Here is a 14044-nt window from a genome sequence, read left to right on the forward strand (position 1 = left end):
CACTTCTGTAGTAGGCATGATGCAAGACTAATTAAAGACGATGCTCAGATTTCTGTCTTTGTGGCTCTAACAACCTCTTAGATAATGCTTATAATGCAAAAAGAATTAATTTTGCCAGATACTGAAATGTCCTACAACCCCTTGATTATATTGTGGAAAGATGATTTATTTGGTTTCATTTTTAAATGATTTTTTTCTTCTTTTTTTTAAACACTTAAGCCATTTTTAAAGCTGTGACCAAGAGAGGAGGTTGGTCGATCTATCTATAGATCTATCAGCCTACCCTTCCTTCCATCTGTCCATTATCTGTTTGAGCTCTGCTTTCCTTAATTCAGAAACTAATTCTAAGACAGAGATACATTTTATAATGAGCTGGTAATTTAATGCCTGCCCTACCAGATATAACACATTAAATTCCTTTTGTCTTTGCCTTGAGCATGTAGCCTAAATAAGTCATCAGGAGGGTTTGTTTGTTCTGCCTTAGAGTCTCTGATCAAAAGCTTCCATATGAAAGATCAGGTGCCAAAGGTGGAATTTAACTATGAGCTGTATTTTCCATGTCTACTTTCTCGAAAGGCAATTTGAAAAATCAACTCTTCACAATGTATTTTAGCAGGAGCAGGTGTAAAAAAGACTTAGAAACTGTATTTGATGGTGAACTCTAGGTTGAATCAGCAGTGTGGTAAGTCACTCGCACAGTTAATGTTATTGTTGGCTAAATTCACTGATGTACAGCCTCAAAAAGGAAGGAGGGAGTTGTCATGATATATTCCACAGTGATTGGATCGCTATTGGGTATTGTTTTCCCTTCTTGGCTACATACCTTCATTAGGACATTGGAAAACTGGAACATATTTATCTATATCTATACTCATATTGTATCTATATCATATCTATAACTATATCTAACTATGATAGCTGTATCATATCTATAGTCATACCTATATCTATAGCTATACCTATGCCTATCTATAGAGAGATTGTATGATAAAAAAAACTTGTATCATTGAACTTTTGAATAATCTTTAAGCAAACCTAATACTAGTCTCTTGATGAAAAATGATTTTTTGAGGACTTCTGCTTGATAATTCCATTATATGATAGGAAAACTATCTTAATTGCAGGCTTTGGAATTTGCCTTTAACCACAGATCATGGATAGAACCCTCTTCTCTTAGATTCTTGCCTCGCAATCAGATACAAACCATTGGACCTTCCCTTGGTCAATCATGACTCCTGCCCTAGTCCCACAAGGTGGACAGCCTTCCTTTGATCCTTATCTAGCTGTGGCCATTCTCATAGACCAAGGAACCCTCAGGGCCATGGGGATATGCCTAACCCACAGCCTGTGCCCCTCCCCATTGAGCTACTTATTACAGGGACCAGTGACATCAGGATCATCTGGGAGCTTGTTAGAAGTACAGAGCCTAGAAACTCAGGACCCATTCCACCAGCTGAATCAGAATCTGTTTCAACAGAGTCCCCAAGTGATTCAAACACACATTAAAGTTTGTCAAGCATTGATCTAGACCATGCTCTGGGTACCTGAGACCTTAGAATTCCCTGCCTAAATGGTCCTGCATTTGCTTTCAGGGCCTGTCCTTCCTACAGCATACCATGCTACCAATGAACATATACTTAAGCCTGAGGGGTGATCAAGGGGTGATCATTTGGGTGGGGGAGGGGATCTGTGGGTAGAACTTGGAGATATGGGCTGATGGTTTCACTCATGTATGCAGTACTGTCACACTGAGGGAGTGGATAGAAGGACTAAAGAATAAGGGAGAGGACCCTAGGTCTTTACATATATTATTGCTATGGGCCTGGGTGGAGAAATAAAGCTCTGTGGTAGAAGTAAATCTTAAGTGAAAACAAAATCATAAATCCCCAAGCTTATATGTATGCAAAGCAATACAATTGCAACATGCAGATTAAAAAAAAAAACACAAAACAACAACCAAACACACAAACACATGCAAACCCACTAGCTCATATACCCCAAAACAAGTATACACTGTGGAATGTAGGTAAATCAGTTCCATTATACGAAACATCTAGATTTCTTTTTTTTTTTTTTTTTAATTTTTATTTATGATAGTCACACACACAGAGAGAGAGAGAGAGAGAGGCAGAGACATAGGCAGAGGGAGAAGCAGGCTCCATGCACCGGGAGCCCGACGTGGGATTCGATCCCGGGTCTCCAGGATCGCGCCCTGGGCCAAAGGCAGGCGCCAAACTGCTGCGCCACCCAGGGATCCCACATCTAGATTTCTTAACTTTGCACATAACTTGTTATTTCACCCCATTTTCTTTCTTTGTCCCTCTCTCCTTCCCCTCCCCCAAATTTATGATTTGACAGTTTTTGGCGGATGCAAAAGAAACTAGCAAGAGTACAAAAGAATTCAAGAGAAATGTCTTATCTTCTGATTGACTTTTCAGAGCTCTGCTAAAGGAGTGCTTGAAACCTCCGATGAGAGGTGCCAGGCACACTACATCCAGCCTGAGAACAGTTCTGCTCAGTAGGTATCTGTCTCTTCATTTGCAAAAGAGGAAACAGACTATGAAGGTTAAAGTGCCTTTTCCAAGGCCACATAGTAAATGAAGGCACTAGATTCAAACCCAAGTCTGCATCCTCTCCCTAAAATCTCTGATTTCTTTATTATATCAAAGTACCTCATAAATAATATGGGTGTTTTTGGTGACCAAATTTTACTCATGATAGAGTGTAATCACTCTGGGCAGGGATGGGGGGCAGTGGCACTGAGCACACAGTTCTTGCTGAACAGTTTGAATAGCTCATGTTGACCATGACCAAGAAAGAACATGATATTGCTGGTGGACAATGTCAGTGTGTGGAAGTTAGAGATGGCCATGGTTTTATGGGCCCACATAACATACCTTATGGAATACCATAAATAAGCTTCCCCACAAAATGTTTTCTTAAGCTTAAAAGGGAAAATTAATAAGTATATCACATGTAATCTCTTGAAATTTGTCCTATTTCAAATTCCTCCAAAGTATAGAAAGCAAAATGTTTGCAGCTTTAGGAACAGAATTCAAGGGGGAAGTTGTGGGAGGCAAAGCTGAGTTTCTTCTGTCATCCAGAGCCCATGTGCATCATTGCCTTCCTGGGGGGCCCACCACCCTGGCTACTTCCCAAAGGGCCAGGGAGGGTCTGGACCACAAGTTTGTGGTAACTGGTCTCTCTCATTGTCTGTATGTGTATTCCAGACAATCTACTCTCCATCTTGAAAGGAAGTAGAAACCAAGGAGATTTTTAAAAAAATCTGTTTTTCTCAGATGCTTTTCTTTTTTTAACTTAGCTACCCTGTGCCTGTTGAAACTGGCTATTTGGGGTGCTCAAAAGCAACTTCCTCTTCAGAGAGGAGACCAAACTTTACACAAACCTGAGGCTAATGTGATTTGCCAAATATCCCCATTTGTGACAGGGGGAGATACCTCAGAATCGTTTCCTTTATTGTGTGGCATTTTCCTGGATAGCTTTGCAAGAGTTGCACTCTCCTCTGTCCACACAGAAACATTTTGGCATGGAAGGGATTCAGTGTAGACCTGGCATGCCAGATTCTGCAGCCTAGTGCTTTTAGGGCAAGGTCATAGATGACCTACGGGCAAAGGTACAGCCCCTTCGGTCCTGGGTATTTCTCTAAATTTGTCATTTTAGGTGTAACCCCCTTAAATAAACAGAGAACAATTGAAGAGCTCAGTTTTAAACAACGCAATTCAGAAATGTAGATTAATGAAAAACAAAAGCAGCAGCCTGGCCCATTGGTCTGAGGGAGTGAGTATTTTTGTTCTTTCTTTCTTTCTTTCTTTCTTTCTTTCTTTCTTTCTTTCTTTCTTTCTTTCTTTCTTGTAAGGATTTGGTCTACTTATTTAAAAAAACAATGATTTAGTGTAAGTAGATCTTGTGGGGGGAACCTATATGATTTAGGCATGGACCCTATTCTTGGACAGCTCACAGTTCTTTTGATGATATAAGTCAAATATACACAATAATTTCATGTTAGTGAAATGATCACAAATGCTGTAAGACAGGCTCAGCAAGTTGCATTGTTTGGCGGGATGGTTGAGGAGTTGTGGCTTTGAGTTTGGGAAATGAATGCTGGAAAAAAAAAAAAAAGGCAAAAAGCCTTGACTGTCAGGCTGGGGAATTGTTTTCTGAATTTTAAAGGTGCCTGGAAGCTCCCTTAAGGTTTGTGAACTGTTGAATCAGCACTGTGGAGAAAGGTCAAAGAAGGTGGATTTGTTTAGTTGAAGAAAAGCTACAAATGAAAATGTGAGCTCTGCAGTGCCCATCTTTGCCGAGGTTCGCGAGGGGAACACAGAGCTGGTTGGCATAAATGTTTGTTTTCATCTCTGTCCTGTACCTCTACAAGGTTCCATGGAGTTGTGGGGGTCTGTGGAACCAGAGAGATCCACATTCAAATCTTAGTTCTACCACTTACTGGTTGATGGCTTTGGACCTCTCTGTGAAACAGAGATTATAAACCAAACGTGTGACTTTGTGGTATGGACTAGAGGTAACAGATGTAGGGGTCTTAGCCCACTGCTGGTACAGATTAGTTGTGGCTGTGGTTGTGCTGGATGACAACATCTTAAATATGCAGTTGTTCACTTCTGTGTAAAAACAATACATGCTCATTACAGAAAGTAGGAAATTTTAACAGAACGACAAATGATCCTATTGTATCAATAATATTAATACTCTAGTGTGTTGGCTTCAATCCTTTTATTGGAAAGGAAACAGATTTACTGTTGTCCTTGAGACTTGCCTACTCCCTGATTTGCTTTGCTGTTCACAAGAAGAATAGGACCTGGACCAGATAGGCTCTCACTGCCATTCTTTTCAAAACATCACTGTAGACACCCACCTGCTCTAGACTGCTCTGAGCACTGCTAGAAGCAGGCTGACTCTGCCAGAAATGCCACAAAATGTCCCCTTTGTCCTAAACATGTATGAAATGAATGAAGCCTTCTTTGATACCTTCAGCTGTAAGGGACTGTTCCTGCCTCTGAACCCTCATTACAATTTCATCTAGAGCATTTTCTCTGGACTGTACAGAGGATACTAGCAGAGATTTGCTGATAATGTTGTGACTCAGATTGATTTTTAAGTATTTTGAGAATTATACTCTAAATAGTTTGAAGGAGGGGCCAGTAAGACTCCTTATGCAGAATATGACAGTGCCAGTCTACCAGAATATGACCTTAAGGATGACAAAATTTCATGTCATCCCCATTGGTGGAAAGGTGGTTGTCATTATTAATTCTGGGATCAGATTTTTTTTTTTTTCTAACAGGCACAGAACTCCAAATGGACTTTCTAAAACATGAGCCATTTAGATGCCCATCTTAAAGTTATTCACTATCAACGTTATTGGATTAGCTCTCCATTTAAATGTCATCTGTGAAACCAAAGGTTTTGTTATAAATTTCCCTTATAGGAGAGGGCATTGGAAAGAGTGTTGTTTTGTTTAATTATTTGCCATTACTACAAAAGTAATGCATTCCAAGATTCCCTGTCAGTAGAAGTTCAGAAAAAGCAAATTAGAAGAAGAGCTGCTGGAGTCAGGAACGTTGATAGCGGCAAGAAACGGCAGATGATGAGAGAAGAGATGGCCCATATAAGAATGAAAAATGTGGCAGTCAAGAATCCCTTACAGCTTGGGTAAATAGCCTTACTCTTCATGTACAACAGTTGGCTTTTATAAAGGGATACATTGAAGTATAGGAAAATATTAGGAGGGGATTGAGTATGAACCTAGGTAAATTTTTAGATTTCAAGTCCCCATTTTAGTGAAATTAAGGGATCAAGGACATAGGACACAAATGGTTAATAATAAATCCCTTTTAAGTCTTAAAATTTGGTTTGCGGTAACTATTATTAAGCAAGAAAGGAATTCATTATTTTTAATATAATTTTTTTGAGAAAATAAGGATGTAAGTTTTAGAACGATTTATTTCCTGATAACCCATTCATACCGGTTCTGGAAAATAAAATATATCTGTATGTTATTTAAGTGAAACTCAAATGTAGGTTATGCTTGTCTCTGATGAGTCAGAAATGTTCAATTTGTACACCCTCTATAGAATATCTGATTCAATGTCTCTACTATTTTATAAGAAGAATGTCTTGGTCTTTGGGGCTTCTTTAACAAAATACCAGAGACTGAGTAGCTTATGAACAGCAGTTTATTCATCATACTTTTGGAGGCTGGGAAGTCCATGGTCAAGGTGCTAGCAGGTTTGGTCTCTAGTGAGGGTCTACTTTCCGGTTTGTATTGTGTTGCCTTTTCCCTGTGTCCTCATATAATGGAAGGGATGAGGAAGCTCTCTGGGGTCTCCTTTATAAAGGCATTAATTCTATTCATGAAGACTCTGTCTTTGTGACCTAATCACCTCCCAAAGTCATCACCTCCTTATTTCATCATCTTGATCATTAGGATCTCAACATATAAATTATGGTGGGACACAAACATTCAGACCATAGCAAATGGAAATGGAGGCTCAGGGGTGCTATACCCAGCTCTAAGCCACAAAGAAAGTTAGCATCAGTGATAGGTTTAGACCTAGGTTTTATTGACTGCTAGTTCAGGGCACTTACTACCATAACATATAACATTCTCAGAATGAAATGATATGGCATTCACACTCACAGGCATCCTAACTCATCTGTGAATTTATTCCTTTGTTCTCTGGTCTTTATTAAACATGGATTTATTAAGTGATTGCTATGTACCTGGCACACTGTAAGTTTAGCCTAAGTATTTGCTGCATGCCTGCATACATATGCATGTGTGCATATGCACACACACACACACACACACATACACACACAGTCTAACACTGTGAGTCACAAAATCCTATGCTGGATGTTTGGTTTGGACCTTAGTCTTCTTCACCTCAGCTCTGAACAAGGCCACCTCTAGGGAAAGCACATTTAAGTTTTCCAAGCAAATAAACATTTCTTTTAAGGATTTTCATCCTGGGAGATTCCAGAGCCCTTTTTTGTAGCTTTCATCCTCCTTTCTCTGGGTTCTGCTTTTGGTTTAATCCTAGGTCTTTTATTCTGTAGTTTAAGATCCTTTATTCTTCTAGGAGAAAACAGTTAAGGTCTCAGCAGCCCTATGAGAATTTCTCAGTCACTAATTTATCCTTTGACTTTTTGTCTAAGCATTATAATGCATATTATTCTGTGGGTTTTTTTTTTTCCATAATAGATATTAACTTATTAGGGCAGAAAAGGAGATTAGAGATGATCTAGTTCAACTACTGGTTTTGTTAATGGTCCCCTGGAACACAGAGAGAAGAAATGGTTCAAATTTACACAGCAAGTTAGTCGCAGATTTAGTCTTTGAACCTAGGCCTCCTACCTGTCGTGCAAGTTTTTTACCATGGCATCACACTGCCCTTGAATTCTCTTTAGGGACACTGCTGGTCTGTTTTACTTTCTCACTTACCTCTCCCTCAAGTAAAATAACCCACAGAATTTCTTGGTTACCCATACCTGTAAATGGTTAATCTTACCAAGCCCAAGGCCCTGGAAACTTCTGGGAGGGAGCCAGGTGAGCAAAGAGAGCAGATAAAGGCACCACCTGCTGATGGGTTAGAACAGCCTGGGGACACAGAGAGAATGTAAACACATTCTGCAAATCTTATTGTCTGACACTGTGCCAGCGTCTTTGGGTTCTTGTCATGGAAAATATTTCGTCTGAGGTCATTCAATGAGCAAAAGGGAGCATTGAATACCCTCCAGGGTGCCAACTCAGTCCCCCACCTTTTGTCCAGATTAAATAAGCAAGGGACTAACATTTCATGGTTCTAGAAGGCCAACCTTTCAACAATACAGGCTGTAAGGTAGGGAAAAAGGAGACATTAAGAAAATATATTGTGTTGTTCTGAACAGCTCTCTCCCCTGGGCAGCCCGCCCTCCTCCCCCGCAGCCTCCCTCTGTTTGCTCACCCATACTTACAAGCACACGCCCTGCGTTTAGAGCAAGAGTTAATGTCTGTGCTTCCTCATAAATCTCAGTTTGGTGCCTCGAGCTATGTTTTTAATTCTGTGGTGGAGCTTTGAGATTTGAGATGAGTAGAAAGGAGGGGCAGCTGATGAAGGCAATAATGGAAGCTGCCATTTCTCCTGGGGACTTGCCTCCTCATTCATGTCTTCTATCAGGTGTTTTAAAGCCTTAGTTCAGCATCTGTGAAGGCCAGCATGGAAGGAGAGTGGGAAGTCAAGAGAAGGAATAGCTATGCTGTACTATGGCTATATTGTACTATGCCAAGGGATGCAATGCTTTGAAGGTTGTAGAATGTGTGGAATGAGTACATTAACCCAGACTAGTGACTGTCTGGCATATTTTTCTGGTTCAGCTAAAAATTACTTCAAGGAGAGGAGTCTTTCCCATCGAAAATAATTTATTGTCTTACAAAACTAGTTATCAAAGTAAGTTTTCTCTCCATTCAACTTGGAGTTCCTTTTTTGTGTGGTTCATTTATTTTTCATGATTGGTCCTTTGGCACTTGAATGATAGTTTCTTCTGTATAAACCTCATCTCTTCAACATGCCTTTGCTTTTTGTGGTGTAGAAGGCAAATCTATTCGGCTGCTATGATAGTTTAAAGTAGTAATTGCTTAGGTTTCCACCCTGGCAACAACTGTATTTGAGTAGAATTCTGAGTCTGAGTCACTGAGTAGAACGTGTAATTAGCAAGACTAAAGGAGGAACTCTGATCTTTGAAAATTCTGTTCCTCAGTTTATATATCTATAAAATCAAAGAATTGGAAACACATCTCTTAAAGGGCCTTCCAACTCAGACCGTGTCAGTGATCCTAAAAGTCTCCAACTGTTATAAAGTCTCTTTTTCCACCAAATTCTTATGAATCCTTATGAAGACTTTCCTCTACTTCTAGATCTTTCTGGGAGGTTACAAAATTTATCAGAAATGAAGGGTACATTGACCTTCTTGCTTCTACTACTGTCAGAATGGAGGCCACATCCAGCTGACTTCCTCAGGATGAAAATGGGAACAAAAAAAATTATAATAGATGAACTTCTACTTCTATAATGAGATGTATGGGTTTCTATTTGTACCTGTTTGAGGTATGGGAAAGAGATGATAGTAAGATAGGCCCAGAGATCATCAGACCCTGAGATTCCAGAGTTCAGAGATTGAGTCTTACTCATTTCTCTACCTGCAATTCATTTCTCTACTTTCTCCAGCATATTCTAGAGAATATGCTAATTAAATCATGGAATCAAAGATAGACAACTTACGGCTGTTTCAGGGAATTACCTCTGAGGCGATTTAAAAGATTATTTTTAACCTATTAGAAAAGTTTTATAGAACTATGCTGACTCAGTAAAGAAAAAAGAACTGTAGGGATGTTTAAAGCTGACTGGACATCTCTCTAATGGATTTAATTTTAAGCTGGAAATTATATACATTAAAACACTGATAAAGCAGAAGCTAAACATATAAGTATTCTGACACTCAGAATCAGGTGGAGGAAGAGGGATCAGAAGGTGAATAAAAATGTAGAAGATTCCAGAACCTTCTCTGTTCTAGAAATTTGCTTCTCTGGTTTTGTCTAAGTAGGGATCATGGTATTTCTCCTATTCTTTGTTATTCTGTTCCTCTAGTGGTTCTTGAGTTGGTGATCTAATTAAGCCTGGTTTTATTCTTTATCATATTTCCTGTTAACTTCATTTATTTCTACCAAAGAAGTTTTAAAAAATGCTGTAGCCGTTAAATAACATTTAAGTAATATTTTGGTTTTGGCATTTGTTACCTAGGAATGTACCCCTACTTTGATTATCTTGACCATAATAGCTCAGTGAAAAAGATCCATTCTTCTTACCCTGACAATGTAACTTTTTTGTAATTTCCCTCTTCACTCCCAGGGCTACCTTATTTAACTGTAATCTCATAATTGATAATATTAAATATATATAAAAATCTACAGTTCCTTTTGAGATTGAGATTCCCTTTCTGACCTTTAGCTAGGATCTCTGGGCAGGCTTTTTGCCCACAGATGATGACGGTCTCCTTAGGGCAAATCTTTTAACTCTGTGTTGATTGGAAGGAAGGCTATGTTGTGTAATAGCAGGACCTTCACTTGGAATGTATTTTGTAATGATAGCTCAGAATGGTGAAACGACCCCTAAGTGAAGTCTTGGGAGACCAGAGCTCTCACCAGCCCATTTCTGTGTGTGGTGATGCTTCAGGAAAGCCCTAATCCTTCTGTGTCAGTTTTCTCATCTCCAGAAAGAAGGCACTGGGCTTTAGCTTCTAAGAGCCCTTCTAGCTCTGACATTCTCTAGTTTATAAACATTTAAATGCTATTCCATCATATGGTGGCTGATTTGTGTCTGGTAGGTGCTAAAGTTCCCTAGGAATTGTGGGACAATGCTCGATATGCTCTTTGGTAAGGGTGTGTTCAGGGGGCTAATCTGATACCTATAAGCTGAAGCCATAACCCAGAGACTTCTCTTAGATCTTGTATGTCCTTAACTGAATGAATGTGAGAAGCATCATGACCATAGCTGTCTATACCATTTACACAGTTACTAAGGTCATGAGATGTCACATGCCATGATGGAAACATGCCAAAGAACATATAGTAAAACTGAGATTCAGAAAATGAAACTAGCTTATTCATAGGCACACAGCGTTGTGTCAGAACCAAGACTCTTCTAACACAAGACTACCTGACATACTGTTCTTTGCATTTTTCACTTCACTTTGTTACCTCATATGATATCTTTCATGGTGAGCACAAGTAACTAATAAAGCACTTCTGGTCATAAAGACATCTATATTCTCTACCCTTTGTCCTAATGGCATTTGACAGAAGAAAAGATGATAGATTTTCATAGAACTCCGGTACTTAAGTCTTTGCTCAGAAGCACTGCCTTAATTGTACCTTTGGAGAGACTTCTTAGTTGTAGATTTATCTTCTCAGCTATCACCAGTGGAGCTTAGGAAAGAGTTTGCTGAACTCGTATATTTAGAAGTATGCTACATCTCTGAGAAATGTCATTGCCATGCTTAAATTGATTGGTTATTTAGAAATAGGGTCCCTCTTGAACTTCATGCTTAAACTTCATTTGAGGTTTCCCTAAGGTAAAAGAATATAGAACATACTTATTAGAGAAACTATCTTGGCAGATTTTCATTGCCTTTGGATAAAAACAAAATCGCACCCAGCACATAAATTGACATATGAAGCCGTAAATAATTCCATTGTGCAAGTTGTTTTAATGGATTAAAGCCAGAATGCTCCATTAACAAGCATGCATAGAATATTCACTGAGTTTAGAGTTTATTACCAGATAGGGGGAAGAAAAGAAAGAAAGAAAAGAAAGAAAGAAGAAAGAAAGAAAGAAAGAGAAAGAAAGAAAGAAAGAAAGAAAGAAAGAAAGAAAGAAAGAAAGAAAGAAAGAAAGAAAGAAAGAAAGAAAACAGAATGAGGAACTTATGAAGAGGGTGATAAATATCAGCATAGCAGCTGGGAAAGTGAGAGGTTAGAAAGCGTACTTTAGAAGTATGTACAATATGTTTCTTTCCTCTTTTCTTCTTCTTTTTTGTTTTTTCTTTCTGGTGGAAGGATTAAGTATAAGAAAGGTTCGGTGTCAGCTTTCAAACATAATGATCAAAAATCCGAGAACTGGGCAGTAGAATGTGCCAGGCTCTTTTCTTACTTTCCTTTTGAAAGAAGAATCTCAGAGATCAGCCAATAGGGGAGAGGGGTGGCATATGTATATGTGTGAGATTGTGTTTATACACATATCTACTTGGATAAACATTCAGAAGCCACAATAGCATTCCCAAAGGAATTCTTCCTTAATACAGGAAGTGACAGCTTTGTGAAGGCACCACAATTAAGCTCTGGGTTTTTATTCTAGATCCCAGGATTTAATTTCTAGAAGAAATGAGAGCTCTATGATGTTCTATGGGGCTGTTTAGAATTACAGGCAACTTAATTTTAAAGCTTATTAAATGCAAAGCACCTGAGCTTGGTTTAACCTCCAGGGATCTCTTTGCATTCAGAGATGTCTAAAACCACAAACCATAAATTCTGATGGACACATGTAAAAGAAGAGACCACAGGAATTACAGTTTTGTTATTCAACATGGCCACACTCTCCTGCCACAACTTCCCTTCTATCACTCCCAAGCTTCTTGCTTTGTATTTAGGTTTACCAGATGACGAGGCCAGGGCTATTCCAGACAGTATGTAAAAAAAGGCAGGCACAATTCTTTTATGAACTTTGATATGTTTGTTGCTGCAGCTTTGCTGGATGGGATATGTGCAGAGAATAAAGAACCATGAGATACAGGGATCCCTGGGTGGCGCAGCGGTTTGGCGCCTGCCTTTGGCCCAGGGCGCGATCCTGGAGACCCGGGATCGAGTCCCACGTCGGGCTCCTGGTGCATGGAGCCTGCTTCTCCCTCTGCCTGTGTCTCTGCCTCTCTCTCTCTCTCTGTAACTATCATAAATAAATAAAAAAAAATTAAAAAAAAAGAACCATGAGATACAAAAGCTGAAGTGGCAGGCATGTTGAATTCATCATCATCATTCTAAAGTATCTTATATACACAACTATCCTTAATGTTCTGTGTCTCTTCTCAGTCATTTTCTGCTTGTGTTTATGACTGTCATTTCCCTTCTCCTTGAAACTGTCTGCCACCTCAGCACCTCCAGTTCCTGTCCCACCACCTTGAATTATCCTCTCCCTTTCTCTTTTAACCCTTACCATCAGAATATTGGCATGTGGTCAATATCGCTATTTCCAGCCCTGGCCTGTCCTCAGCACCAGAGTCACACTTCCAACTAGGCATTTCCACACAGGAATCTCAACAACACCTGGAACTCATGATGTTTGGAACTGAATTTATCCTTTTATTCTTACCTCCTAAATGTCTGAACAATCAATTAGTAGGCAGCTACTTAGCATTATTTAAAGGCTGACTGAGACATTACATTACTTTCCCATACTTTTTGTTTTAATCTAGTGGAAATGGCTAATCTAAAGGAAACTCCTTTTTATAGGAGACAAGGAGAAGGCCTTAGGATCTACTGGGGGAGTCTGGAACAGCAGTCCCTCTTTTCCCGCTGGAACCCGTGGTCCACTGAAGTGCCTTATGCGACCTTCACTGAGCACCCTATGAAATACACCAGTGAGAAGTTCCTCGAAATTTGTAAGGTAGGCATCACTCCTGGATTAACTTTGGTGTTGAAGCTGTATCTGTATGCTCCTAAGACATGTACTGTTCCAAAAAAAAAAAAAAAAAAAAAAAAAGGTAAGATACAACCTTGAATTATACAAACTTTGAAAGGTTTATAGATTTCTTTTTTTAGTAAACAATGGAGCAGTTTTAGATATTTAAAAAAACATATAATATTTATATTAACCATCTTATGATGTTTCTTCCTTGCTTATTTCTTATCAAAAATTGTGTAATACCATTTACAAATTGCAATACTTGTATTTATCTGTTTATTGCCGTCAGGTTACATATAATTTTTTGTATGTAATTAAATTCTAATTATTTTATTCAGAGAAGGAATGTAGGATAATGTGAAGTATAAACTCAGATATGGCTGTTTGGTAATTTTTGTCACTTTCCTTTCTGGACCTTGGTAGTCTCATCCCTAAAATGGACATAATGATCACTGTCCTTCCTTCTAACTTGATTGGAACACTGTAAGATTAAATGGGATAATGTGTTTATAAAAGCTTCATAAATTGTAAAGCAAATTAAGAGTACTAATTGAGAGTATTTTTATGTCTTTCAATCTCATCTCCCCAAATAGATTTTAAGTTTATCAGTGGCAGGGTAAGTCCTTCTACTCTTTTTTTATCCTCCCTAGGGAAACTTAGGCAGTACTTGCATACTAAATAGGCAGAAAGTAAAACAATTGGAGCTGTAAATGCAGAGAAAGATTAAACTTTTATATTTTAAACAAAATCCGTATACATATAAGACTGTGCTTATAGACCTAGAAATTCTTGCCATC

General features: G+C 38.8%; 1 protein-coding gene and 1 long non-coding RNA gene across 18 annotated transcripts in view; one reads left to right on the plus strand and one right to left on the minus strand.

Annotated features, from left to right (window-relative positions):
- TPRG1 (tumor protein p63 regulated 1) overlaps positions 1 to 14044 on the plus strand; it is a 137171-nt gene that overhangs the window by 109524 nt on the left and 13603 nt on the right. For all 3 annotated transcript variants that reach the window (XM_035710400.2, XM_025425658.3, XM_035710401.2), the window contains one exon: positions 13076 to 13229. In XM_035710400.2, coding sequence (XP_035566293.1) covers positions 13076 to 13229 — 154 coding nt within the window. The remainder of the gene's footprint in view (positions 1 to 13075; positions 13230 to 14044) is intronic.
- LOC125754296 (uncharacterized) overlaps positions 1 to 14044 on the minus strand; it is a 70722-nt gene that overhangs the window by 48468 nt on the left and 8210 nt on the right. The gene's annotated exons all lie outside the window — the stretch shown is intronic.

The sequence above is a fragment of the Canis lupus genome, chromosome 34 (assembly GCF_003254725.2).
Source record: "Canis lupus dingo isolate Sandy chromosome 34, ASM325472v2, whole genome shotgun sequence".
Taxonomy (NCBI): Eukaryota; Metazoa; Chordata; class Mammalia; order Carnivora; family Canidae; genus Canis; species Canis lupus.